The sequence below is a fragment of the Pipistrellus kuhlii genome, unplaced genomic scaffold (assembly GCF_014108245.1).
Source record: "Pipistrellus kuhlii isolate mPipKuh1 unplaced genomic scaffold, mPipKuh1.p scaffold_m20_p_10, whole genome shotgun sequence".
Classification (NCBI taxonomy): Eukaryota; Metazoa; Chordata; class Mammalia; order Chiroptera; family Vespertilionidae; genus Pipistrellus; species Pipistrellus kuhlii.
The window spans coordinates 50,900,451-50,927,175 of record NW_023425405.1 but is presented as its reverse complement, the minus strand read 5'-3'; the positions used below and the strand labels follow the sequence as shown (position 1 = coordinate 50,927,175).

Sequence of the window (26,725 nt, the reverse complement as noted above, 5' to 3'; positions counted from 1 at the left end):
AAAGTAACATTTTGAATAGTCTAATTTTGATATTTATTTAATTGCTTTAACAACTTTAAGAGCCTTGGAATTGAAAAAATCTTAAAATAATATTTACTAATATCATTAGTAATACTTTAAATCTTAGAATTTTGTGTGTGCTAGTGTTCTCAATATAAGGAAGATTTTCTGAAACTAGTAAATTTGGGAATAAGTCTAGAAAAGTCACTAAATGGGGTCTGGTGGGGGCAGGCAAAGGGGTGGTATAGGGACATCTGTAATAGTGTCAACAATAAAAATAAAGTTAAAAAAAAAATTTTTAAGTCACTAATTTTCCAAGGCAAATCTGGTTTGTTAATAGACTTTAATCATTAATTCAAAATGAAGGATTTAGTAGTATTATTGACCTGGGAACTCATTTTGAATTGTGGTAGCAATTATAATGAGAATATTTTTATGCTAGTCAGTTTTACCGTAGAGTCTTATTTTTCAAAACTACCTCTATGAACTTAGTCCCAAATGCATATAAAAGCAGAAAAACCTCCCAAATAATTTCTTTGCCTTTTTACTTGAAAGTCCATTTCTAGTCTGTTTCCTAATATTTCTAGGAGGCAAAACAGTTTCCAAGGATTTTATGTATTTTGAAATATTTCATCTTTAGCCTTTTCAAATAAAAAATTGAACACAGATAAAGTTGAATTTTTATTTAATAACCTTTCCCATAATCTTGGCAATTTTAAGATTAAACTGTTCAGATATGTTACATCTGAAAACTACTTGGTATCCAAAATACTTCTTTTGCAGCAAGACCTCCCAAGATATTTTAAATAAGTTTATTAGTGATCTTATATTGAGAAAGTTACCAATAGACTGATGTCACACTTCAATTCTACAGGTTAAAAATTTCATATTAGTTATTAATTATAACAAAAACTAGAGGCTTGGTGCACAAAATCTATGCAAGGGGGTGGGAGGTCCCCTCAGCCCAGACTGCACTCTCTCCAGTCTGGGACCACTGGCTCCTAACTGCTTGCTTGTCTGCCTGATGGCCCCTAACTGTCCCCACTGCTGGCCTGGTCACCCTCAATTGCCCCCCTTGCCAGCCTAGTCACCCCTTACTGCCTCCCCACACCAGCCTGGTTGCCACATGCAGCCTGCTGCTCGGTTGTTTGGTCACCCCTCACTAACCCCCCTGCCTGCCTGGTTGCCCCACACAGCCTGTTTGGTCGTTCTTTAGGTTGCAATGGTTGCTTAGGCTTTTTTATACATATACATATACATATACATATACATATACATATACATATGCATATGCATATGCATATGCATATATACATACATACATACATACACATATGTATGTGTGTGTGTGTGTGTGTGTGTGTGTGTGTGTGTGTATATATATATATATATATATATATATATATATACACACTAGAGGCCTGGCGCACAAAATTCTTGCACAGGGCATGGGGGGTGGGGGTTGTCCCTCAGCCCAGCCTGCACTCTCTCCAATCTGGGATATCCTTCTCACAACCTAGGACTGCTGACTCCCAACTGCTTGCCTGCCTGCTTACACCTAACCGCTTCTGCCCGCCAGCCTGATCAGCGCCTAACTTCTCCCCTGGTGGCCTGATTGCCCCCAACTGCCCTCCCTCCCCTGGAAGCCTGGTCATCCCTAACTGCCCTCCCCTGCCGACCTGGTTGCCCTAACTGCCCTCCCCTGCCGGCCTGTTTGCCCCCAACTGCCCTCCCCTGCCAGCCTAGTCCCCCACAACTGCCCTCTCTCTTGCAGGCCTGGGTCCCCCACAACTGTCCTCCCCTGCAGGCCTGGTCCCCCACAACTTCCCTCTTCTGCCAATCCAGTCAGCCCTAACTGCCCTTTGCTGCTGGCCTGATCATCCATAACTGCCCTCCCCTGCTGGCCATCTTGTGTGTTAAGAGTGATGTTCAATTTGTATATTACCTCTTTATTATATAAGATATATTGATTTCCTATTATAAGCCAGCATTATTCTAAGTGCTTCAAATATTATAACTCAGTCCCCACAACCACTTAAACAAGTAAGTACTCTACTATTCTTATCTCATTTTTGCAGATAAAGAAAATTTAAAGTATCTTTGGGGGGCAAAATGTAGTACATTATTGGATTATCAGCCCTGAAGATATCTTTTAAGAATAAAGTGAGAAGGTTCACCTAAAAAAATCATCTGTATCAAAGGCTTACTCTTAAATTTGAAGTTAATTAGAAGTAAATTTATTTATAATTTAATAAATTAGAAGTTAGTTTATTATTGTGATTTTAAAAAATACATGCTATAATTTCTTCTGCACATTTACTTTTCAAATAAGAAATCAGTACACTTAGACTGAGTGATTAAAAGTGCAAATTCAGCCTGGTGGTATGCTCAGTGGTTGAGTATAGACCTATCAATCAGGTCACAGTTCTATTCCTGGTTTGCGGGTTTGATTCCCAGTAGATGGTGTGCAGGAGGCAGCCAATTAATGATTCTCGTAATTGATGTTTCTGTCTTTCTCTATCATCTCTCTTCCTCTATAAAATCAACCAACATATATATATAAAAGTGAAAATTCATTTTCTGACTTCGCTGTTGACTTTGGATGAGTTATTTGACCTCTCAGTTCTTGTTTTTTTATCCACAGAATGGGTGAAAAATCAACAGACATTAATCTTATGACAGCTCAACAGTTCACAGAATGTCTTAAAAAATGTAAACAAGAAATGTTTATCTTTTTAGGTAAAGTAGTGACCAAAGAGAAGATCCAGGAAGCCAAAGAGGTATACAAAGAACATTTCCAAGATGATGTATTTAATGAAAAAGGATGGAACTATATTCTTGAGGTAAAAACTGGTTTCATGTTTTGGTCTACTATTTTGGTTTTACATTTACTTCAAAATTTCTTGCAAAGGAGTTTGAATAGAAGATTAGACTATAATTATAACTCTTTTCTGTCTGTGACCTAAGTATGATGGCTACTTTAGACATTATTGTGAAAAATTAATAGTAAAAGTTAAACTTTTTTTTTTTTTTGATTGCTAATCATTACTGTCTAGAATCTACAGCAAGTCTAATTTGTTATAATATAAATGAACTATAATGTAAATAACTTTTTTTTAGGAAGGTAATTTAACCCTTTCTTTGAAAATACACTATAATTTAAAAAGGACATGGTTAGTTGGCAATTTCAAAATTTAGGTCTATTTCTTGATTGTAAGTTATCTAAGAAAATAATTGCTTGAATCTGTCACTACACAATAATTCTAGGAAATTTCCCTTACTAAATAGTTAGAATGGTTTGATGCAGATCCATGTAGTTGAATTTTATTCTTTGTTTGTACAGTAATATATCTGGCATGTTTGGAACCCTTGCTTAAACTTTGGGCATCCAGAGACATGAGAATTAAGTTTACATCCTTTGGTGTTTGCTTGTTTTTTTATTATAAAGATAGATTGGAAATGGTATCTATTGCATCATGCCATGTTAAGTATTAGTTAACTAATTTACATCTTAAAAATGTATGTATTTTCCATTGTAGACTATTAAACACAAAATAATTAGAAATATTTTAACTTTCATGCCTATCTGGTAATAATCAAATTTTACTTTTTGTTACTTATGAGTCTTTGAAGAAGTCAGGTAAGCACTCTGTTCTGTAGTTTTTCCATATTTAAGTGAAATCTGTTGGGTAGCCGAAACCAGTTTGGCTCAGTGGATGATAAGAGCGTTGGTCTGCGGACTGAAAAGTCCCAGGTTTGATTCCGGTTAAGGGCATGTACATTGGTTGTGGGCACATCCCCAGGAGGGGGTGTGCAGGAGGCAGCTGGTCGATGTTTCTTTCTCATTGATGTTTCTAGCTCTCTATCCCTCCCTTCCTCTCTGTAAAAAAATCAATAAAAAAAATTTTTTTAATCTGTTGGGTAACTTGTAAACTTACCCCATTTGGTTTTTTGTGAGCATAATATTAATATATAAGTCAGGTACTATGCTTATTAATACATGATTTTATGTTCAGAGAATTTTAGGGACTCATAGGTTCTCTAGAGATAATCTTGTCTAACCATATTTTATAAGGAAATCTGAGACCTAGAAATGTTAAAATACTTGCCCAGGTTTTTTCTACCTGCTTTTGAATTCAAGGCAAGACTTCTAAGGCAGTATTCTTTCTGCTCTATCTTGAGGTCCTCAGTGCTTCTCATTAAACAGTTTTTTTAAAATATATTTTATTTATTTATTTCAGAGAGGAAGGGAGAGGGAGAGAAACATCAGTGATGAGAGAGAATCATTGATCAGCTGCCTCTGCACACCCTCAACTAGAGACAAAGTCTGCGATCTGGGTATGTGCCCTGACCAGGAATCGAGCTGTGACCTCCTGATTTATAGGTCGATGCACAACCACTGAGTAACACCAGCCAGCTAAAGAGATTTAAAAAAATATATATTTTAGATAAAATATAAATTAAGCTGGTATTGTTTCTTGACCTTTTGAATTTTTAGAGAGAAAGGAAGAAAGGGAGATAGATAGAAACATTGATGAGAGAGAAATATCATTGATCAGCTGCCTCCTTGCATGTCTCTCAACTAAGCCTGCAACCTGGGCATGTGCCCTGACCAGGAATTGAACTATGGCCCCTTGGTTCCTGGCTCAGTGCTTAACCACTAAGCTATATTGGCCGAGCTAAACAGATTTTTAAAATTCTAGTTACCTAGTCCAAAATCACATAAATAAACGTAGATATCTGAGACAACTTGCCTTCCTAACCAAAAGTTAGCCACAACTTTTAGCTTTAAAAGTAGGGAGGCATAATTAAATATCTAGTAATATCCTATGTAGCAAATATATTCTCAGCCTAATTTTGGAGAGAATTATTGACTTTTTTTTTTTTTTAAATACATTTTATTGATTTTTTACAGAGAGGAAGGGAGAGAGAGAAAGAGCTAGAAACGTCGGTGAGTGAGAAACATTGACCAGCTGCCTCCTGCACACCCCCTACCGGGGATGTGCCAGCAACAAACGTACATGCCCCTGACAGGAATTGAACCTGGGACCTTTCAGTCCGCAGACTGACGCTCAAACCGGTTTCGGCAAGAAATTATTGACTTTTGATATCAATAACCAAAGCTCTAGAAAGTGTACTATCTACTACCAAAACAATTTCAGATCTACACAAGAATAAAGAGAAAACCTATTTAAGGTTCTTCTATTAGCAGGGATCTATTTTCTGTGTGTGTGTGTGTGTGTGTGTGTTTTATTTTGCTTCTTTATTTTGCTCTTTATAGTGTTCCCTTATTTCGTCTTTCTGTCTTTAGCCTTTCTTTTATGAAAATGACCTACTTAGAAGAAAAATAGTGTTTGGGGAATACTTTGGGAATATGTTGGAATTTTGTTTTGTCTTGTTTTGAAAGAATGAAGGGGAAACAACACTTTTTTTTTTTATCAGTATCTTTTTTTTTTATCAGTATCTTTTAATAATAAATATTTGTAGCAGAAGCACTTAGACAACATGAAATTTAAAAGTTGATATCAGTACCTTAGCTGTTAACTAATTTTATTTTAGGAGAATAAGGATATTCTGACTATCTTACTAACATAATAACATCTACAATTGCAGTTCTGTAAAATATAAAGAACCTTATTATAAAAACAGGTAACTGTATATCATCAGTTGAATGAAATGAATTCATTATTGTCTCTTACCAGAAATACGATGGGCATCTTCCTATAGAAGTAAAAGCTGTTCCTGAGGGCTATGTCATTCCCAGAGGAAATGTTCTCTTCACAGTGGAAAACACAGATCCAGAGTGTTATTGGCTTACAAATTGGGTTGAGGTAAATTATTTTGTTTTTAATTCTTAATTTGCATTAATTGAAGATGTAAAAACCATTCAATTAGGATTCTAATTTAAAAATTGCTACTAATAAGGTGATGTCACCTCCTACAATTTAGTAAACCTTTACAATTCTCAATTTCCTCACCTATAAAATGACATTGGACTAAATAATCTTTAACGTTCCTTGCAGTGAAATCTAATGTTCTGAGATTTTATCTAAATCAAATTATTATTTCTATTAAAGCTTAGCTAGCTTTCATCTTATTTGTTGCAGTCCTAAGAAAAAAATTAGAAAAACAGCATAGGTATATTTTTGATGATTTAAAGCATTTTTTGGAAATTGTTTCAATTAAACTAAAGGTATTTTTGTTCAAATTTTTAATAACTGCTTTTTCTATTCTATCTAATTAATTAAGAGCCTAGGCTCTACCTCCTAATATTTCTCATCTAGCTACATTCAAGATTCACTGATTATTTGATTTCTGAGCCTCAACAGAGGCTCCATTATAGGCTCTGAGTTTATATTACTAAGTTTTTTGTTTGTTTTCCTTGGATTTATTCCTAAATATTTTTTCACATGCTTATAGTTTTGATACTAATAAGCTACTTAGCTCCTCACAGCTTAATTTACACTTGATCTTAGTTAAAAGGCCAAGAAGCAATACCAGCTTAACTTATATCTTTACTAATAAAAGGTCTGTGGCCATCACGACCAAATGAGCAGTGGCAGGCGGGGCGGGGTGCAAGCTACTAGCAGCAGAGAGCTATGAGTGGCAGAAGGTGGAAGGCAGAAGGCGGAGGGTGGAGGGTGGAGGGTGGGATGTGAGCTACAAGCAGCAATGGGCGAGGCGGCCAGCTGAGGCAAGCAGAACCAAGCTACTCATTCACGATTTCATGCAGGCTGGGCCTCTAGTTTTATCTATAAAAGGAAATATTCTGGAAAGTGACTATAGAAATACCACATTTATTTTTGAGAGGTGTTTGCTTAGTGCTTAGAACTGATTCTTTATCTTTTTAGTTTATTAGTTAAACTAATTTGTTATTGCATAGTAGTTCATTTATAAAAATTAGAGAAGAAAACACATCCAAAAATATGTTTGAAATTCATTTTTGCTAAATGAATTTTGCTAAATTTAAAACTTTTATATCAGACTCTTAATGAGCCATCAACTAATAATAGACTAATGGGCTCAAAAAAAATGTTCAATTAACTAAAATGCAGATTTTAAATAGTTCACTGCTATGTCTTAAAACTTTGAATTAATAAACTCAAAATAAAAGAACATGTATCTCCTTATTTTGTATAATTGTTATAGTATTTGTACTGGAAAATATTTATTTTAGGGGAATGGTATTATGAAAACACAACAGTGGAGGGTTCTTAATCATATAGTCTGTCATTTTACCTTCAATGATGCCAAAAGATTCTAAATAGATAAATCTTATTGTGAAAATCATCATCTGTGGATTAACTTTTTCTCAATTTTTTTCTGGTTTCCTGATTGAGAATTTAGTCAATAAGTATTATTCCCTTATGTTTAATTGAACTTCCATAAAGCAGATATTTATGGACAAAGAACTAGCTCCCAGTCTACCTTTTTTTTAATTATTATTTTAATCTTTATTATTCAGTTTATTTCAGATGTTCCTCCTTCCCCCCCCCCCCCCCCCCCCGAGCTCCCCTCTACCTGGTTCCCATCCCACTCGAGGCCTTCCCCACCCTACTGACCTCATCGATAGGTATAAGCTCTTTGTCCAATCTCTTCCTGCACCCGCCACAACTTCTTCCCCCGAGAATTATCAGTTTGCTCTCTTTCCATGCTCCTGATTCTGTTATATTCACCAATCTGTTCTGTTCATCAGGTTTTTTATTCATTTGATTTTTTGGTTCACTTGTTGATATATAGGTATTTGTTGTCACTTTGTTGTTCATAATTTTTTATCTTTACCTTTTTCTTCTTCTTCCTCTTCTTAGAGAATACCCTTCAGCATTTCATATAATACTGGTTTGATGGTGATGAACTTCTTTAGTTTTTTATTTCTGTGAAGCTCTATCTGACCTTCAGTTCTAAATGATAACTTTGCTAGGTAGAGTAATCGTGGTTGTAGGTTCTTGCTGTTCATCATTTTGAATATTTCTTACCACTCTCATCTGGCCTGCATAGTTTCTGTTGAGAAATCAGCTGACAGTGTATGAGAACTCCCTTGTAGGTAACTGTTTTTCGCTTGCTGCTTTTAAGATTCTCAATTAGTCTTTTGCTCTTGGCATTTTAATTATGATGTGTCTTGTTGTGGTCCTCTTTGGATTCCACTTGTTTGGGGTTCTCTGTGCTTCCTGGACTTGTAAGTCTATTTCTTTCACCAGGTGGGGGAAGTTTTCTGTCATTATTTCTTCAAATAGGTTTTCAATATCTCGCTCGCTCTCTTTTTCTGGCATCCCCATAATTCAGCTGTTGTTACGCTTTAAGTTGTCCCAGAGGCTCCTTAAACTATCTTCATATTTTTTGGATTCTTTTTTCTTTTCCAGTTGGGTGTTTTTTGCTTCTTTATATTTCAAATCTTTGACTTAATGCTTGGGATCCTCTAGTCTGCTCTTGGATCTCTGTATATTCTTTATTTCAGTCAGTGTATGCTTAATTTCTGGTTGGTCCTTTTTCATATTTTTGAGGGTCTCACTAAATTTCTCAGGTTTCTAGAAGATTCTTGAAAAACCTTATAACCGTGGTTTTGAACTCTATCCAGTATTTTGCTTTCCTGCATTTCTTTCATTTGTGACTTATTTGTCTCCACATTTAGACTGCTTCCCTGTGTTTGTTTCTATGTACTGGGTAGCTGCTAAGTCTCCTTAAGTTGTTAGAGTGGCCTTTTGTGGTAAGTGTCCTATAGGGCCCAGTGGCTCAGCCTCCTCAGTCACCCGAAGTGGATACTCTTGGTGCACCCCTTTGTGGGCTGTTTGCACAGTCTTATTGTAGTTAACCCTTGATTGCTGTTGGTATCACTGGGAGGAATTGACCTCCAGGCCATTTGGTTGATGACCAGCTATGTCTACACTGGAAGATCTGTTGCACAAAAAACACCCTTATGAGGCAGGACTTGCTTTAGTGGGGCTTTGGTGCTCAGAGTCTGTCCCTTGAGTGTGTTTCTTATGAATGTGAAGAGTTGTAATCCAGTATGGTCTCACACTGGCTTTTGGTTCTCCAAAGAGGTACAAGGTCAGCCACTGTCTGGGACCGCCCAGCAGGAGCTACAGAGACATCTGCAGATTCCTCTTCTTTGTATGAGGTTTGGAAGTGCCCAGACAAAGCCCACCTATGAAACAAGGCCAGCTGCTGATGCCAGGCCTTGGGCCTTCTTTTGGAAGCTATTGGGCTCTCTGACCCAGCTGCAGTTTGACAGGTTTTTATGCAAAAGCCTATGTGCACAGGTTGGGTGGGGTTGTAAATTGGGTGGGGCGGGGTCTCTGGGAATCACCTGGGAAGAGCAAACAACAATGGCTACACCAGAGAGGTCCCCAGGTCTCAGTGTCCTGCGTCCCCGTGCAGAAACAAGGATCACTGTGAGCACCTCTGAGAGAAAGCTGCCCTCGCATTCCTGTCCCGATGCCAGACAGACCAGTTTCTCCCCGTATGTGTCTTGCCCGGAACTGGAGTTCAGAGCAAATGGGAGCTTGTATCTTCCTCCCAGTTTAAAGAGCAGCACATCCAGGTGCCAGCACTTTCTGTGCCTCCGGACCTCTTACCTGTCTCAATGCTCTTTCTTCACCTCTCCAGTTGTGGAACTTCCACTTAGCCAGCTTTCCCGTGGTTCTGGATGGTAGTAGTTCTGCCTTTTGGTTGTAATTTTGATGTGGTTTTGAAAGGCAGCAAGTATAGGTGTTTACCTATGCTGCCATCTTGGTTCTCAGAGTCTACCTTCTTCATGTACATTTTTATTCTCTTCAGAAAGTGAAAAAACATAGCCTTAAAAAATAAACTTTTTTTTTTTAAATATATTTTATTGATTTTTTACAGAGAGGAAAGGAGAGAGCTAGAAACGTCGATGAGAGAGAAACATCGATCAGTTGCCTCTTGCACACCCCCTACCAGGGATGTGTCTGCAACCAAGGTACATGCTCTTGACCGGAATCGAACCTGGGACCTTTCAGTCCGCAGACGACACTCTACCACTGAGCCAAACCGGTTTCGGCAAAATAAACGTGTTTTAATAATCATTATTGTTTTGGTTTATTTCACCAAAGAAACATAAAGTAAAAAATTTTATATATAGACACCCTAGAGCACTAGTTCATTAGCAAATATATAAATATTTTAATTTTAACAATTATTAAATGTGAAATCCAATGTGAGACTTAGATTTTGAAGAAAAGAAAAAGTACATAGTTCCTTGTTTTTATTTGCTTATAACCTGAAATAACTAATACCAAGTTTATCTTCTATCCTAATATATATCACTAGAAATTCAGTGCACGAAATCATGCACCAGTGGGTTCCCTCAGCCTGGCCTACAGGATCAGGCTGAAACCTGCTCTCTGACATTCCCCTGAGTGGTCCAGGATTGCAAGAGGGCACAAGCTAGGCCGAGGGACCCCACTAGTGCATGATCGGGCCAGGGAGGTACCACCGGAGGGCTCCGGGGCATGTGCAGCCAATCTTGCTCAGTCCCAATTGACCCAACCCCAGCAGCAAGCCAACCTACCCGGTCAGAACATCTGCCTCCTGGTGGTCAGCGCATGTCATAGTAACTGGTTGACCAGGCGACTGTCTGCCCCCGGTGGTCAGTGCATGTCATAGCAAGTGGTTGAGCGGAATATCATTAGCATATTATGTTTTGATTGGTTGAATGAACGACTGGATACTTACCATATTAGGTTTTTACTATATAGGATTTTAAATAATTTCAGGTATTTTTAATTAGGCACAAAAAACATGGTCTGGCCCAAACCGGTTTGGCTCAGTGGATAGAGCTTCGGCCTGCAGACTCCAGGGTCCCGGGTTTGATTCCAATCAAGGGCATGTACCTGAGTTGCGGGCACATCCCCAGTAGGGGGTGTGCAAGAGGCAGCTGATCGATGTTACTTTCTCATCAATGTTTCTGGCTTTCTATCCCTCTCCCTTCCTCTCTGTAAAAAATCAATAAAATATATATTTTTTTAAAAACATGGTCTGACAATCCCTTATTGTAATTTCTGATTGACCAGTGCTTTATAAAACAGTGTGTATATTCTCAATAACAGGTCTCTACAAGAGACTTGTTCATGGTAACTCTGCATTCTTTGTGGCTTTTATGTACGGTTAAAGGAGGTTCATCCTATTTTTACTCATCCCTAACACAACTTTACCACCTTGTATTTGAAATATGTTACCAGATTCAATAAACTTTTTATTTATAAATTGAAGATTTCCTTCAGGTAATTCTTGATTTAGAATATTTAAAATAATAGTACTAAATAGGGCTCCTTCTAATTTATTTTCATTGTTATTAATAACATTCTTTAATTGTTATTAACCATACACTGTTATTCCCCATATACTGACCTTTAAAAACCACTAAAATTATTGAATTGCTTTATCAATTTCAATATTAGTTCTAGAAGAAATTTTAGTCCTCAAATCAAATTTTAAATCATGTAAGAGGGGAGTCTCAGACATCAGAAGAGCTAAGGATTGAATGTATTAGGCTAAACTTAATTGTCTCTTTCAACCAACAAAACTAAACAAAATTTGTTGCTGTTAAAAAGTGACTTGAAAAATCATTAATCCAATAGCCCTCATTTTACAGATGGGGAAATTGAGCCCTGAGAGATGAATGCACTGTAGTTTACACTAAAGTATAGGTTTAGTCCCCTTCCTGTTATACCACACCATTTTTTATTCCTTAAAATTCTTTATCCTGCACAGTACGTTATAATACACACATCTTAATGAAATTTGCAGGTTCATTTACTTTAATCTTAGTTTTCAGCTGAAAATTTAACCTTGATTTGTGTGGGCAAATTGCTATTTTGGAAAAGTTTCCAACAAGGCCTACTTTATTAGACCTTGGATTAACCCAAACTAACTTGCCTTTTTTTTTCCTTGCTTACACCTACAGTGATCTTTTTTAAAGGGGACTGATTTTATTAAGAGTATAATTTAAGCTGATTTTGTTGGACTATGGAAAGGAAATGGTGATGTGAAGGATCACTGTGTCTGATAGTTATTTCCTTCCTTCCCTGGCATTTTTTCAAGGGGTAAGGTCAATCTTCTACCTTTATAACTCAACTAGAGTCGTTCACATTGTTTTATCTTTCTCATACTCCTAGATAATACCAGTCTAAGTTAAATTAAAATGTGAGAGTTAATTGAACTAAATCAACAGATGAACATTGAGTACCAGCTATGTACAAAAAAAAAAAAAAAATGGGGGGCACACAAGTTAGAGTAAGTTAAGGCCCTTTTCGGGGAGGAGCACTTCTTAACTAACCACTAACATAAGAAAGAATACTAAATTGGCAGCATAAAAATAGGTAATCCCATCTAAGGAATCTGAAATAGAAAACATAAATAAGCTTTAATAGGGAATAGAGGAAGCTGAGGAAATGACACAGTATTTTTAGAATGACAAATAGCATCAAAGGGGAGCACTACGGTGGGAAATATAATAGATCAACAAGGCAAGATTATAGGAATCCCAATTTCTTTATATGAATTGGTGTTTTCTCACTGTGGACAATAGTTATTAAAGAATGACACAACCTTGCCAAAACCGGTTTGGCTCAGTGGATAGAGCATCCGCCTGAGGACTGAAAGGTCCCAGGTTCGATTCCGGTCAGGGGCATGTACCTTGATTGCGGACACATCCCCAGTAGAGGGTGTGCAGGAGGCAACTGATCGATGATTCTCTCTCATCGATGTTTCTAACTCTCTATTCCTCTCTCTTCCTCTCTGTAAAAAAAAATCAATAAAATATATTTCTAAAAAAAAGAAAGAATGACACAACCTAAATAACACTTTTGCTTTAAAATGCTAACCAGTGGTATGAAAAGTAAGAGAAGCAAAAAGAGTGGTTAGAGATTAGAGGTGATTGGTTATACAGTTTAAATTAGTTTTCTAATGTTAGTTAACAAACTACCACAACATAAAATAGCTATTATTCGCATGATTCTGTGGTTGACTAGATGGTTCTCTGCTGCTCTCTCTTGGACTTTTGTGTCTGTATTAAGGGTTCAGCTAGGACTAGGCAGTTTAAAATGGCCTCACTTCCATGTCTAGGGCCTCTCTCAATAACTTCGGCTCCTTCACAACATTGTAGTCTCAAGGATTTAGGAGAGTGAGAGCTGTTAAACCTCTTAAAACAGTACCTTCAAATTTATACAGTATGGCTTATACCACATCCTGTTGTTTAAAAGGACAGCCCAGAATCCAAGGATGGAAATAGATCCCATCTCTTGAGAGGAGCTGCAAAGATTTGGGGCCGCATTAATCAGTCATAAAGTAGGAATCTAATGCTAGTTTTTTTCTTTTTTTCTTTTTAGGTGACCAAGGGGAAGTCCCAAGGTTAAATGATCTTTAGTTTTTACTTATTTTACTTATTGATCACTTATCTGGGATCAATAAGAGCTAGTTTTGTAAATTCATATTCATTAAATAGCTTTTTCCCCCCCATTAAATAGCTTTTTTATTGAGCTCCGACATTGTTGTCATCTTAGGTCTTTCTAAATCAGATTTGAGTCTGCTTCTAATAATAGACTCTCTGGTTTATAAAATAAAAATGGAAAATTCTGATACTGCTATGGAATAGAAGCCATAATAATTGATATGGTTGCCATGATTAAGTATCAAACTTAATTAGGAGTTCCTGGCAGCCAAGGAAAAAAACGAAACCAAGGTACAATTCTTATAAGAAATTGGGAACCACTCAATTCTTCCTTGTCCTTATTTGGAAATTTATATAAGTACCGTATTTTCCGGCGTATAAGACGACTTTTGAACCGAAAAAAAGTCAACTGAAAATGGGAAGGGGGTTGTCTTATATGCCGAGTATATCCCGAAAAAAGTCTCGATCCCTCACCAATCACTGCAAGGCTGCTCAGACCGCCTCTCTAACTCAGCCAATCCAAGCAGGCTTTTTATGCATGCAAATTATACATGTTCTGTACCTGAAGCTACATTGTGTTCTAGTAAAAAGCCTGCTCAGATTGGCCAGAGTCAGAGAGGCGGTCTATTAAAAAAAGAACTGGTGTTGCCTCGGAAGTGGGGAGTAGTCTTATAGGCCTAAACCTATGTTTTAACTGTAAAATTAGGGGGTCATCTTATACTCCGGAAAATACGGTACTAAGTTATAAAATAGACAGTGGCCTCAGTTTTATAACATATGCAGAAATGTTTCATGTGGCCTTCTATAATGACTTTTGATAAAAGCCAAGGGAATAAAGCATAACTTCAGTGAATACAATTCTCTAGTGTTAAGCAAAAGTATTCAAATATATAACCTACCAATAGTCATATTAGATCCAAGGAAAAATTAAATCAAGTCGACCTTGAGGAGTAAATGAATAACCTTAGGCTCATACTATTCAAGGTACAGTCCATGGACCAGTGCTGGTCCATGAATTATTTGATGCAGGTTCACATTAAATACAGAAATTAAGGATAAGCATTTAGAAACTTTTATAATTGCTCTACCATTCAAGTGTGTGTGTATTTCATAAAATAATTACTCCATGACAGATTGAAAATCTTTTTAAAAGTTGGTCTTTCATCACAGTCTATTATTTTTTTCTTTGGAGCTTTGGAGAGAAATGTGACATCCTCAACTGTTAGGGGCCTGGTGTGCTTTCTCTTTGTGTTGCTGATTTGAGAGCCAAGCTATGCACTGTATCTGGAATGCTCATGTTAGCATTCTGTTACACAGTTGAAATGTCTTAAATGGCATTTCCAGTAGTATGGAAGTCTAGAACATATCTCTGGAGAAAGCTAGGGTTTTCCTCAGAAAGAACCCAATATTTTATGTATTAATATTTGTGGTTAATTTTATTACTGCAGACTATTCTTGTTCAGTCCTGGTATCCAATCACTGTGGCCACAAATTCTAGAGAGCAGAAGAAAATATTGGCGAAATATTTGTTAGAAACATCTGGTAACTTAGTTGGTCTGGAATACAAGTTGCATGATTTTGGCTACAGAGGAGTATCTTCTCAAGAGGTAAGAAACTGAAATGAACCTCATGGAATAAAATGTAGATTGTCAATAGATTACCATTATAAACATTCTGGGAAGTTATGGGATCAATGTTGGTTCTACATAGGCAACATTTTGAAGTTCTACAGATGTACCCAATAGATTAAGTACCTACTGTATGTTAGACTCTGTTCAAAGTACATGGAATATAGCCTTCAAATAATGTTTCCATCCTTTATATATTAGATTGATGGGTGGGTGGACCGACAGACAGACATAATAAATATAGCAGATGCCAGATAATGCTACAGAGAAGCATTAGGTGGAGTAAGGAAAAAGAGAGTGATGGGAAATGGGGGTAGGCCCAATTAAATACTCTTTGAGAAGCAGTTGATTCCGTAAGTGCTTAAAAAAAACTGGATGTTTGTCATATAACTATTATCTCTGATAATAAATAAGAGTAATGGAAGACAATAATTCTTTGGGAGCTATGTCAAGTATGGGTCTTTTTCTTTTTTGGATTTTGGTTTACGGTTTGTTTTCTAGACTGCTGGCATAGGAGCATCTGCTCATTTGGTTAACTTCAAAGGAACAGATACAGTAGCAGGAATTGCTTTAATTAAAAAATACTATGGGACGAAAGATCCTGTTCCAGGCTATTCTATACCAGCGGCAGAACACAGGTAAAACTGTTTTCATTCTTTTATTATCTAAACTTTTATTTTCTATAATTACTAAGTTTTCTCTCTTGTATTTGTAATTTAGTGATGTTTTGCTTAATTACAGAGCCATGTACTCTAGTAAATCTTCATGAACTAAAGCAATACAAATTCATTGATACTTTGTGTAAAGACTAGTATTAGGGACCTAGAGAACTTGTAACCATCCTAATAGAAACAATATAAGAGCTTTTTTAACTGCTATATTGCCATCTAGGTGAGTTTTTTATAAAGGTCTTTTTCAGCTTCTCTATTGCATATGCAGATGGATTTTATGTATTGAATTACATCTGCTCACTAAAACCTGGCCACTCTTTTTCCTCTCCCTACTCTTCTACATGACCTCCAGCTATATTTGCCATGGAAATTGTCATCTGCAGCCGGTACCCTCAATTGTAGAAGGGCTAGTAAGCTCTTTTGATGAAAGGAAGAGAGTTCAGATTCTTCTTATGCTTCCTTATGTGTTCTTATTAAACCATCTCAAGTTAAATTAGAAGGCAGTTATAATCTAGGCAGCAGCTGCTCTAATCCTAGAGTTAACTTGTTTTTAAAACAGATCAAACCTTATTTCTGGTTCTTATAACAAAATGTATTTACTCTTTGAGGTGGTTTCTTAAGTCCTATTTATACTTATTAAGCACTTGTTTTATATGATGTAAAAGGTGAGGTTGTTATAAAGGCAATCTACTGAGTGCTATAAGGAATAGAAAGATAAAATACTGACTCTGTCTTTAGGGTAAAATAGTACACTAGCAACATTTAGCTCTGTTGATTAAGTATTTTTAAAGAGGTATAATTAAAGTGCTGTAGTAGTGCAAGGGAAGGAAAGAAGGGATTGCATTCCACTAGCAGGGTCAAGAAAGGTCTTATAGAGATAGGATATGAAATCTTGATTTTTTGAAGGAATGGTAACATTTAATGGCAATCATGGGGATCACTCATTCTCTAAATGAATATTTACTGCTTACCCATCATGTGTCAGGCATTGTCCTGAAAGAGCAAGAGTGAAAGAGGAGACAATGTGTTTAGGGAATCAGGTAAAATATAGAAACTGTAGGGAACATAGGGTAAACTGGGAAGACGGGTTAGTGAAGGCCCTCAGATTTATGCTAGCTTATTCTATTTTCTAGTGGAAGTGGACATTGATGGTTTTTAGCAAAGAAGTATTGTCAGAGAAATATTATAGAAACATTTTGATAGCAGGTTATCTTCTGATTTGGAAAAGAAACGAAAAGGTAGGAGGCTATGGTAAAGCTATTGCAGCAGTTTTGAGAGATGACAAGGTTCAAAATAAAGTGTCTAAATAAATGGAAAGATGCAGATAAACATGAGTAATGGCTTGGGAAATGAAATTGCCAGAACTTGATGATTAGAATTGGGATCACGTAGAGAGTAGATTCAACTGACATTTATGAGAATAGCTGTATTAGTAGGGCCTTATTGAATATCACATTTAAGACTAGTGAAACTGGGAAAATTTATCAACAGATAATGGTTTTAGGGTTACAATATTTTAATTTCAGACTTAGATGTATGTACAGCCTTTAAAACTTAATGTAGTATCCATGTATTAGACTCTTGACTAGTGGTTTTGTATAGTACCGTGAGAATGGTATTATAAATATGAGAATAAAGATAGTATCTTCTTTAGGACTTTCATGATAAAAAGGTAAAAATCCATTTACTTTAAAGTCACATAATACTACTACATTTGTATGTGTTTGATTCCTTAATGTAGAAGAGTATTTCAGATGTCCTAAATAGAAAAGTCAAAGTCTTAAACAACAGTATAGTATAGTGAATAGAACTTTATAGCTGACACCTTGGGTGGCCTTGGGCAAGGCACTTACCTCTCTGTTTTTCAGTTCATCCAACCAAATAAAAGGAGGAGCTAGAATTTTACATCTTAACATCAGAAGGTCATTGAAAATAAATGAGCTAACATCTAAAATAATTTTTAAATAAGAGAACTCTAAATTTTATAGCACCACCATTATTCTTATAAATATTTTCTTAAGGAATATATGTACCTGGATTTAGAATTATTCAGTTATATAACTTTTTCCTCAAACTTCGGAAAGTTATCTAATTTGATACTGGAAATTGCAATGTTGGCATGTAGAATTCATTGAATAAATATTTATGATCTCCATATACTAAAATTATAAGAAGAAGAATGGGTGGAACAATTGGATTATATAGAGAATCCTCTAGGAAAAGTCCGTGGTATGATGAGATGAACATATTCATCTTCTACCTAACAAAGTACATCTGAGTACAGAAGCAAAACTTGGACTAGGGTACTTTGAAAATCCTCATCGTGAGGGTTTTTGTTTTTTTTTTTAAAGCTTGGGATGTGTGTGTTTTTTCACACATGGAGATGTATAAAGGGAGACAGTGCCCAGGTCACAGTCTTTGGTCATATTGAAGAAAGGAGATAGCATAGCATCTGGGGGATATAGAAAAAGAGCCATAGAAATAGGAAAATCAAAACGTGGGAGGTGTCATTAAAATCGTAGGAAAGAAAGCTTCAGGAAAGTTCAGATGCCACAGGGAAGCCAAATAAAGGCTTAAAATAAACAATTATGTTGGCTAGATATGATAAACACAAATAGAGTTAGCTGACTGTATTGATTCAATGGTAGTAAAATATAACTGCATAAGCAATAACTTCTAACAAGGATTTTTTATTCAGTTACTAAGCTCTCCAGTATTGGTATTCTTTGCTCTTAATTGTCTCTTATTAAGGTGACAGTAGCAATTCTTGATACAAAGAAGGGGCTTTTTTTCATCATGTCCTAATTTTCCATAGCCTGCAGTTGCTTGAGTGAGTTAAGAGAACAGCATAGCTACTGGTAGTCTCTACAGTTTAGAAGAATATTCACTATATAAATAGCTATCTCCATTTCAGACAAGAGTAGTCTCTGTGTAGTTCAGTCTTTATAACCCTGAATTGTACGGACTGTGCTATCCCCAGCATACCATTGACAACACAGGAAAAGTTGGCTACTCTAATTTTTTAGAAAAAAAGTAAAAATAAAATGACAATTTTAAACCTAAATTCGTATGACTCTTCAAAAAGTTTTGAGATAAACGTTTACCTACATGGGGTTGTATAGTAAATGAATGAGTTGTCTTATTTTTCATTATTTTACTTATAAAAATGGAGTAGAGGCAAAGACTAGAAAATTAGGGAAGAAAAATTGCTTGTCATGAGAAAATGGCAATTTTCAAATTCATTATTCTGTTTTAAGAATTTTAAAAATTATATACAGGAGTGGACAAAAGTATGTTTACAGTTGTAAGTACTCAAAATAGTTTATCCTTGTATTATTTATTAATTATTGTATTATGTATTATTGTTATTAACCTACTTTTGCCCACCCCTATATTAGTAAACCAACAAGTTCTTAAATTATATAATATTAATCTATTTAATAAGAAGAACCATTATTGAGGACATAGTGAAAGAAACTCACACTTTAATTTTCCACCTACTTTACATTTTGCTCAAACTAAATATTAAAATTCTTATTCCCTGGATATATGTTAATTAGTGGATAACCTATAAATGAAATAAATGATAATTACTAGCTATTTGAAGATATAACAGGTAAAGAGTTAGTTGACTATATGTATCTATAGTATAGTTTAAGTAATTGCCTTTAAGTGTAAGAATTTGAAAGGTGAAAAAGATAAAATGTGTGCCTACTATTATTGGTACATAATAGTAGGCATACTATTGGTTTTGAAAATTCACAGGAGGGAGTCAAGTGCTTACATTGCCTAACAAATGGTGGGATCATGTGTCCATTCTTTCTAGCATCTTGGCATAACAAATAAAGTGCATTCAGTAAGTGCTTTATAGTTCATTAAGTTTAAATACCCCCCAAAAAATTCAATATGACTTGAAAGCTAAAATAATTATTAGAGAGGAGTGATATTACTTTTAGTCTTAAAAAAAAATTATACGAGGGGTGGTTTGGCTGAGGTATTCAATTTACCCTCTGATGTGCATTCTTAAACCTAATCACTCACTTTTTCTGCAGTGTTGATGATATAATATAGTAATCATGAGATATGATTCAGGAACAGGTAATGTGTCTGCCTGAGTAAATCTGTCTTTTCATTTTGTTTTCTAGTACCATAACAGCTTGGGGGAAAGACCATGAAAAAGATGCTTTTGAACATATAGTAACACAGTTTTCATCAGTGCCTGTATCTGTGGTCAGCGATAGTTATGACATTTATAATGCGTGTGAGAAAATATGGGGTGAAGATCTAAGACATTTAATAGTATCAAGAAGTTCAGAGGCACCACTAATAATCAGACCTGATTCTGGAAATCCTCTTGACACTGTATTAAAGGTAAATTTTAATACATAACTTATTAAAATGCTGTTGACCAGCTGCATCACCACTACTTTTAATTTCATTTACACACATACCATTCAGAGCGATCCTAGATCTTACTTTAGAGTTGCAGCCCAGAGAGAGTAATAGATTTGCCCAAGGTCACACAATAACAGAAAGGATACCCTTAGTTATGGGTTATTTATATATATTGTCAAATAGATAAGTATTGTTGATATTTTCTGTTTACTTTCAAAATTAATTGATAGCATTACCATTTTAATGACTCCTGTGATTTGGTTACCAAGTTTATGGTTTGTTGCTATACCTTTGAAGTTTTTAGTGCAAATGAAACATGTGCAAGTTGAGGTGGTAAAAAAAAATACTAGAAATACTTTTCAAGTAGTGCTTTTTTAAAAAGATACTTTGATCATCAACGTAGCAGTATTGTCTATGTTTAGTGTTCAGGACTTGGTTTGCCTTCTTTGAAAAGCACTAAATAAGAGTAGGTTCTTTGATCCTACTAGAAAAATTGTTAGATGCTTTACTTAGGCTGTGTCACTTAATCTTTATAGAATTCTGATAAATATTCTCTTTTTTATAGACAGATTTAGATAAGAGGTTAAAGTAACTTGCTCAAGGTCACACAACATGTAAAATAAGCCAACTATCTATTGTCGCCTTCTCACTTTACCAGTTTCCCATCTAATAGATGATAAAATACCCCTTAAGAAAGGGGGATATAGAATCAAGGAAGTCTTTTCCTACCCTATTAATAATAGGCCAATCTTAAAGTCATCTTAGCCTGAAATACTTACAGATTTGGTTTTAGCAAACTTAACAGGTTTCATGTTTTATCTGTTACCTAATTTTAAAAAAATGTATAGACCTAATTTTAAAAATAACCAAAGTCATCAATATGGAATCCATGCATTGTCAGAATCTTAAATCAATTTCTTTAGGAAAAGGGAATGATTGTTGGGGAGAAGAATAGTCTGATAGGTCTTTTGAATCTCTGGCCAAGCTTTCTGAGAAATTTTAAATCAGTGTTTAGGTATTTCAGCTGCTGTAAAACTTTTAGTAGTCAGTGAATGAGTGGTATGATTCAAATATTATGCAATTTGGCTTAAAAAGTGGCTTAAAAATCTTTAACTGACGGGAACTTCAGGGAAACTGGGTTATATGAGTTTCATTTCCAGCTTTGCCTGCATATTTCTTTGAACTTTGTAATTCAAATAGATTTATATTTGTTTTATCAAAATTAAATAAAACTATTGAGCACAAGCAGAATAAATGAAAATCAAAAGTATAATCATGATAAATGGTGTTTTATATACCTTTTATAATAAAACTATTATTATATTTACTGTTTTAAGCTTCTAATGTTGTGGTGGGTTCTTTTCCAGAACCTATATAATTTGAGAGATGTAAGGGAAAAATCTTATGGTTTGAGCCACTTTACTGTATAATATGACTTGATAGAAAATACATTTTATGTCTATAACAAAAGAAATTGAGACTAAATTTTAGAAGGTTTATTATGCACAGTGTAAAAACTTTTTAAGTAAATTGACTATATTCTCAAGGTTGTCTAGCAAAGCAAAGCCACTTTTTAACTTCGGAAAGCTCTACACTTGTTTTTCACTTTTATTTTTTGTTGGGTTATGGTTACAGGTTTTGGATATTTTAGGTAAGAAATTTCCTGTTACTGAGAACTCAAAGGGCTACAAGTTGCTGCCACCTTATCTTCGAGTTATTCAAGGAGATGGAGTAGATATTAATACCTTACAAGAGGTATGTGTTTTATACTAAGTGTTCCAATAAGATAATCATAATTAAGTTCGTTTTTATTAGTTTGATAACACATAATTTCAGCACAATTGTGATTCTTAAATGTTTATAACGATATGCCGTATGTCTTTTCTGCTAATTACTTACATTTTATAAATAATAGTAACTTAACCATTTGTATGACATAAACGTCTATAGACACAAGTGGCGGACCTTTTTTCATTAAATTCAAAATGTCATGGCAGTTAACTTAAAAGTAACAATGAAACCTCATTTATATTCCTAGTTCTCATTGGCCACCCTGGATGACAAACCGAAATATCACTGCCCTGGCTGGTGTTTCTCAGTGGTTATAGTGTTGGGTCTCGATCACCAATGGGTCACAGGTTCTATTCCCTGTCATGGGCAGGTACCTGGGTTGCAAGTTCACTCTATGCCTCCACTTGGGGCACATGTGGGAGGCAACCAATTCATGTGTTTCTCTCACACCGATGTTTCTTTCTCTCTTCCCCCATCTCTCCCTTCCACTCTCTGAAAGCAATAGGAAAAAATATCCTCTAGTATGGATTAACAAAAAAGAAGAAAGAAAAATATCACTAAGAAACAAGAAAGTGCCAGTCAAAGAATGTTTCTTGTATTAAAACCAAAGTCTTGAAACTGCTCTTATAGGTCTCAGTTTTAATAGAATAGAGCTTCACATACTCTAACAATGTAGAAACTCAAATGATATTAATATGTGCTTTTTCAAAATTATAAAATGGTTGTTAGTGCTTCTAAATTAAGCCTCAATTGTCATCACTATTGTTAGATTTAGCCACACAGTGCATTATATTAAAACTTTTGCTATTTTTATTCTCAAGTAAGCTCCTAAAGAGCTATAATTTCATAAAATAGACTCCATAAAAGTTAAGGATATCACCAATTTCATAATAGGGACTGTCTGTCATTGTAGCCACTGACATTTTAATGTATGTCAATCTCCAGTTGCATCCACTTTTCTGACACAAGTTATCAAAGATTTTTCTGTTTGAAAGAGTTTGGTGTGTAGTTACAGTGAAATCAGCACTCACATTATAGTTTTCCAAAGGTTCACTTCAAAGTAAGAACTACTGAATATAACAAAACAGTATTTCTGTGGTAATGTGCATTTAGTGTTCCAAAAAGTGGTATCTGAATAGATTTCTTGGAATAACAGAAAGGTTTCTTCCACCAACTCTCCCAAACTGCTTTGTCTGCGAAAAGTGGAAACTCCCAAACTCCTCTAAGACATTGGTGTTGGGGCATTAGGAGCTTTCATATGAAAGAGAAAAGTTTGCAGTGAGGAGGATTATAGGAATCCCAGCTGTCATATGTAGTTGCTGTTGTCTCCTTAGCTCAGCTGAATTAAAGGTTTCTTATCTGGGTATCAGTTAAGAACGATTACCCAATTCCTACATTTTAGGCAGTTTAGCAGATACCTTCTTTATCCCCCTTTCAGATGAAGAAGCATGGACAGGGTTGTGTACCAGTTTCAGAAAACCCATTGTATAGTGCTCTTCCCACTGGTTATATCTGCCCTTCTTATTCCAGTGGTAAGCTCTTTAAGGTGGTTTGTTCAATCCAACTTATTTCAACTTCCTTTAAAAAACTGAAACTATTGGCTTTTCTTTGTCCTTTTTAACTATGAACAAGAAGTCAGATATTGAGACAAATATGCTTTTGCATTGGTGAAACTTTCAACAAAATGATCAGAGAATGAAGTTTGTGTAAAGTGAATGTACTCATGTTGATTTACCTAAAGGGTGATAGCTGCTTTCTTCATGTTGAAGGTGGGTCAAATAAGTTTTTAGAAGGAGAAAGAATAATTCATCTAGTGGTTTTGCATTGTATATGTACTAAATTAATGACTAATTTTGACAAAATGAAAAAAATCTGTTTAATTTCAAACAATTGGCTTCTTATTGACTGTCACTCATCAGTCTTCCCCATGAAGTTTATAATGTAAGCATTTCCTAGTTTGTGTGTACCAAAATCAGTCTGCTTCTTTACAAAAAGAGGCAAAATTCTCTTGTGTTGGACAAAACAGATTGTCTTTTTCTGTTTGTATCTCAGTTAGCTATTCAGTCATCTTGATTATCATGGAGACCTTTCTATTGTATAGTTAATTAATGATGTTAAAATGATACCAAATTCTCAAAATTGGTAAGAAGATTTCTTTTCAAGTGAAGTTCCACATTTTTCTTTCACTGTAGCTATCCTACTGTTCTTTCCGTAGAACCCTTTCCTAGTCCTTTCTAGGAAATGTCCCTTGACCCTCATAACTTCTAAATAGAAGATTTATATAAATCTTAATGATAGGAGAACATTAATTTTTTTATCTAAATACCATGGGCATAAAATAGGAAATGAATAGTGTCTAACAGTTAAATTTTGTCAGTTTATATCTAGTCAGATTTCCTTCTTGTAAATATTTTTTAAATAGTATTTTTTTCCCTAATTCTGAAATTTCCTGTACTCTTAACAGAACGATTCACTTAAACTTTAACTCCAAATTATTTAAATTTTATAACTTCTGGTGCAGCTAAATGGGGAGAATATATTAAAGTAACTGAGCTAGAAATGTAGATAGATGACATTAAATGGTTACTGTTCTTTGTAATTTCCTCATTCTTACGCTTCTGAGGTGTACCTAAAATCATGTGACAGGTCTGAAACAATTTTCTCTATTTTTTCTTGTTAATCCTCGATATTTTTCCCATTGATTTTCTAAAAAGAGGGGGAGTTAGGTAGGGAGAGAAACAGAAACATCAATGTGAGACACATTAATTGGTTGCCCTCCCGTATGCCAGGGATTGAACCTGCAACCCAGGTACATACCCTTGACCTGGAATGGAACTCAAGACCCTTGGGTGCTCTGGTCAGTATTCTAACCACTGCTCACTGGCCAGGGTGATGTTGTAACTAAACCACCTTACCTTCCATCTGTTTCTTTTCTACTTTTTGCATTTCTCCCATATTGAAATCCACTCTTTTAGAACATATCTTAATTTTGTATTATTTTATAAGGATTTTATTATTTTATAAGGATTTTATTGTTTTAGTTATACTTGTTCAGTTATTTCAATGAAAAATCTGAATCCAGAACCTTTGGGTACTATTGGATTCTGATATAATAAAGTCATGAGACTAAGTTTATGTATAGCCTAAGGAATCACTTTAAAATAAATTGTGTATGTTTTCCTAGTGATGCCTGACATATAGCAAGTAGAATTAGATGGTTGGGATTTAAGAAAAAAATCTGCCTTTTTAAATGAGATTGTTAAAAGTTGAAGGTCCTTGGAGTTTATATATTTTTATTGTTCAGAGTTGATTTTATTGTTCAGAGTTGAAAATAAAAGATATCAGGTCAAACTCTTACTATTTGAGGAGAAGATGGTGAATTTATATTAATGATTTACATAAAACTATTAAATTTGCTTATGGTTTTCTAATCGTTTCTGAAAGTTCTATTTCAGTAAAATGGAACCAGATTTCCTTATACTTAGTTTCGACTCATCTCATGAAATTAAATTGAACTTGCAACCTTCTATCACAAATAAAACATGCTAAGTAAATAAGTCCTACTTAGAAAAAAGAAATATAAATTACAATAATAACGTGGCTTAATAGATTAATATAACTTTCAAATTATGTATCCCTTGAAAAAACTACTTTAGCTGCCAGAACTATATGTTCATTCAGGTCTCTAGTGGCTTGTAGATCATCATTCTGCCAAAAGTGATCCAATGATAAATGTGACTGCCTAGTGTATTCATAATTTTGCTTACAGCACTGGAGTTCTAGCCAGAATAAGATGACTCTGCCAATATCTGAATGATATGTAAGAGTATTTTATATTGTTTTGCCACTTATCTATTTATTTAAATGTACCATTAAATATGATACGCATTATGACATGTTGCTAACATATATTGAGATTTATTAGGAGTGATTAGTCATTCCTAGAGTGTAGAAATTCAGGACAAGTGTCTAGTCCCTACTGGTATCTGGGCAACAACTACAGGAGACAGATAAGTTTACTCAAGTAACCTTACATATGTAAAGCCATTTTTCTCTCTCGTTTCATTTCCCCAGCCCTAACCACAGTTACCCCTCATTTTGTACTTTTTGAGGTAGGTGGGGCTTTTTAAAAGAAAATGTGGGATAGAGTTTTGCATAAGCCTATTCTTAATCTCATCATTCACTATGTTATAAAACAACTCTAGGATGCTTTATTCATTAATATACTCATGGAAAATTGCCTCATTTCTTTTCCAGTTTACTTAGTTTTTATTTGTTTTTATTTTTTTAACATTCTAGGTTGTAGAAGGCATGAAGCAAAAAAAATGGAGTATTGAAAATATTGCCTTTGGTTCTGGTGGAGCTTTGCTACAAAAATTAACAAGAGATCTCTTGAATTGTTCCTTTAAGTGTAGTTATGTTGTAACCAATGGCCTTGGGGTATGTCCTTTAACTTTTACTCTTATGTTAGTACCTTCTTTATATATCTAGGTAGAATGCAGTTATTGAATGCAATAATCAAAGGATAATATGGTCCTGAAGTATTAATATACTAGATGCCCTTTGCAGGAAGATTCCTGCAATATGGCTTCCTGCTGTGATCTCCGCTGCCCCACCGGCTTCTCTCCCTTCTTCCTCCCCAGCCCCATTTGCTTGCTTCTCCGAGGCTTTGCTCCCTTCTGTAGCACTTGGCTTCTTTCTATGCTGTCTTCAGTCTTTGCTCTGGCCTGGATATGCAAATTAACCACCATCTTGGTTGGGTTAATTTGCATACTTGTCCTGGTGGGCGTGGCTTGTGGGTGTAGCGAAGGTACAGTCAATTTGCATGTTTC

The 26,725-nt window shown here is 35.2% G+C and overlaps 1 protein-coding gene across 6 annotated transcripts in view; it reads left to right on the top strand.

Moving 5' to 3' along the window:
• NAMPT (nicotinamide phosphoribosyltransferase) overlaps positions 1-26,725 on the top strand; it is a 38,620-nt gene that overhangs the window by 5,795 nt on the left and 6,100 nt on the right. Inside the window, exons 3-9 of one of the 6 annotated variants that reach the window (XR_004986581.2) lie at positions 2,740-2,843; positions 5,703-5,831; positions 14,857-15,015; positions 15,538-15,674; positions 19,853-20,078; positions 21,738-21,857; positions 26,193-26,444. Coding sequence is in view for 5 of the 6 variants with exons in the window: in XM_036429711.2 (XP_036285604.1) it covers positions 2,740-2,843; positions 5,703-5,831; positions 14,857-15,015; positions 15,538-15,674; positions 19,853-20,078; positions 21,738-21,857; positions 26,193-26,333 (1,016 nt within the window). In the remaining variant the exon portion in view is untranslated. The remainder of the gene's footprint in view (positions 1-2,739; positions 2,844-5,702; positions 5,832-14,856; positions 15,016-15,537; positions 15,675-19,852; positions 20,079-21,737; positions 21,858-26,192; positions 26,445-26,725) is intronic. The other 5 variants (XM_036429711.2, XM_045578544.1, XM_036429712.2 and 2 more) reach the window with 5 other exon arrangements.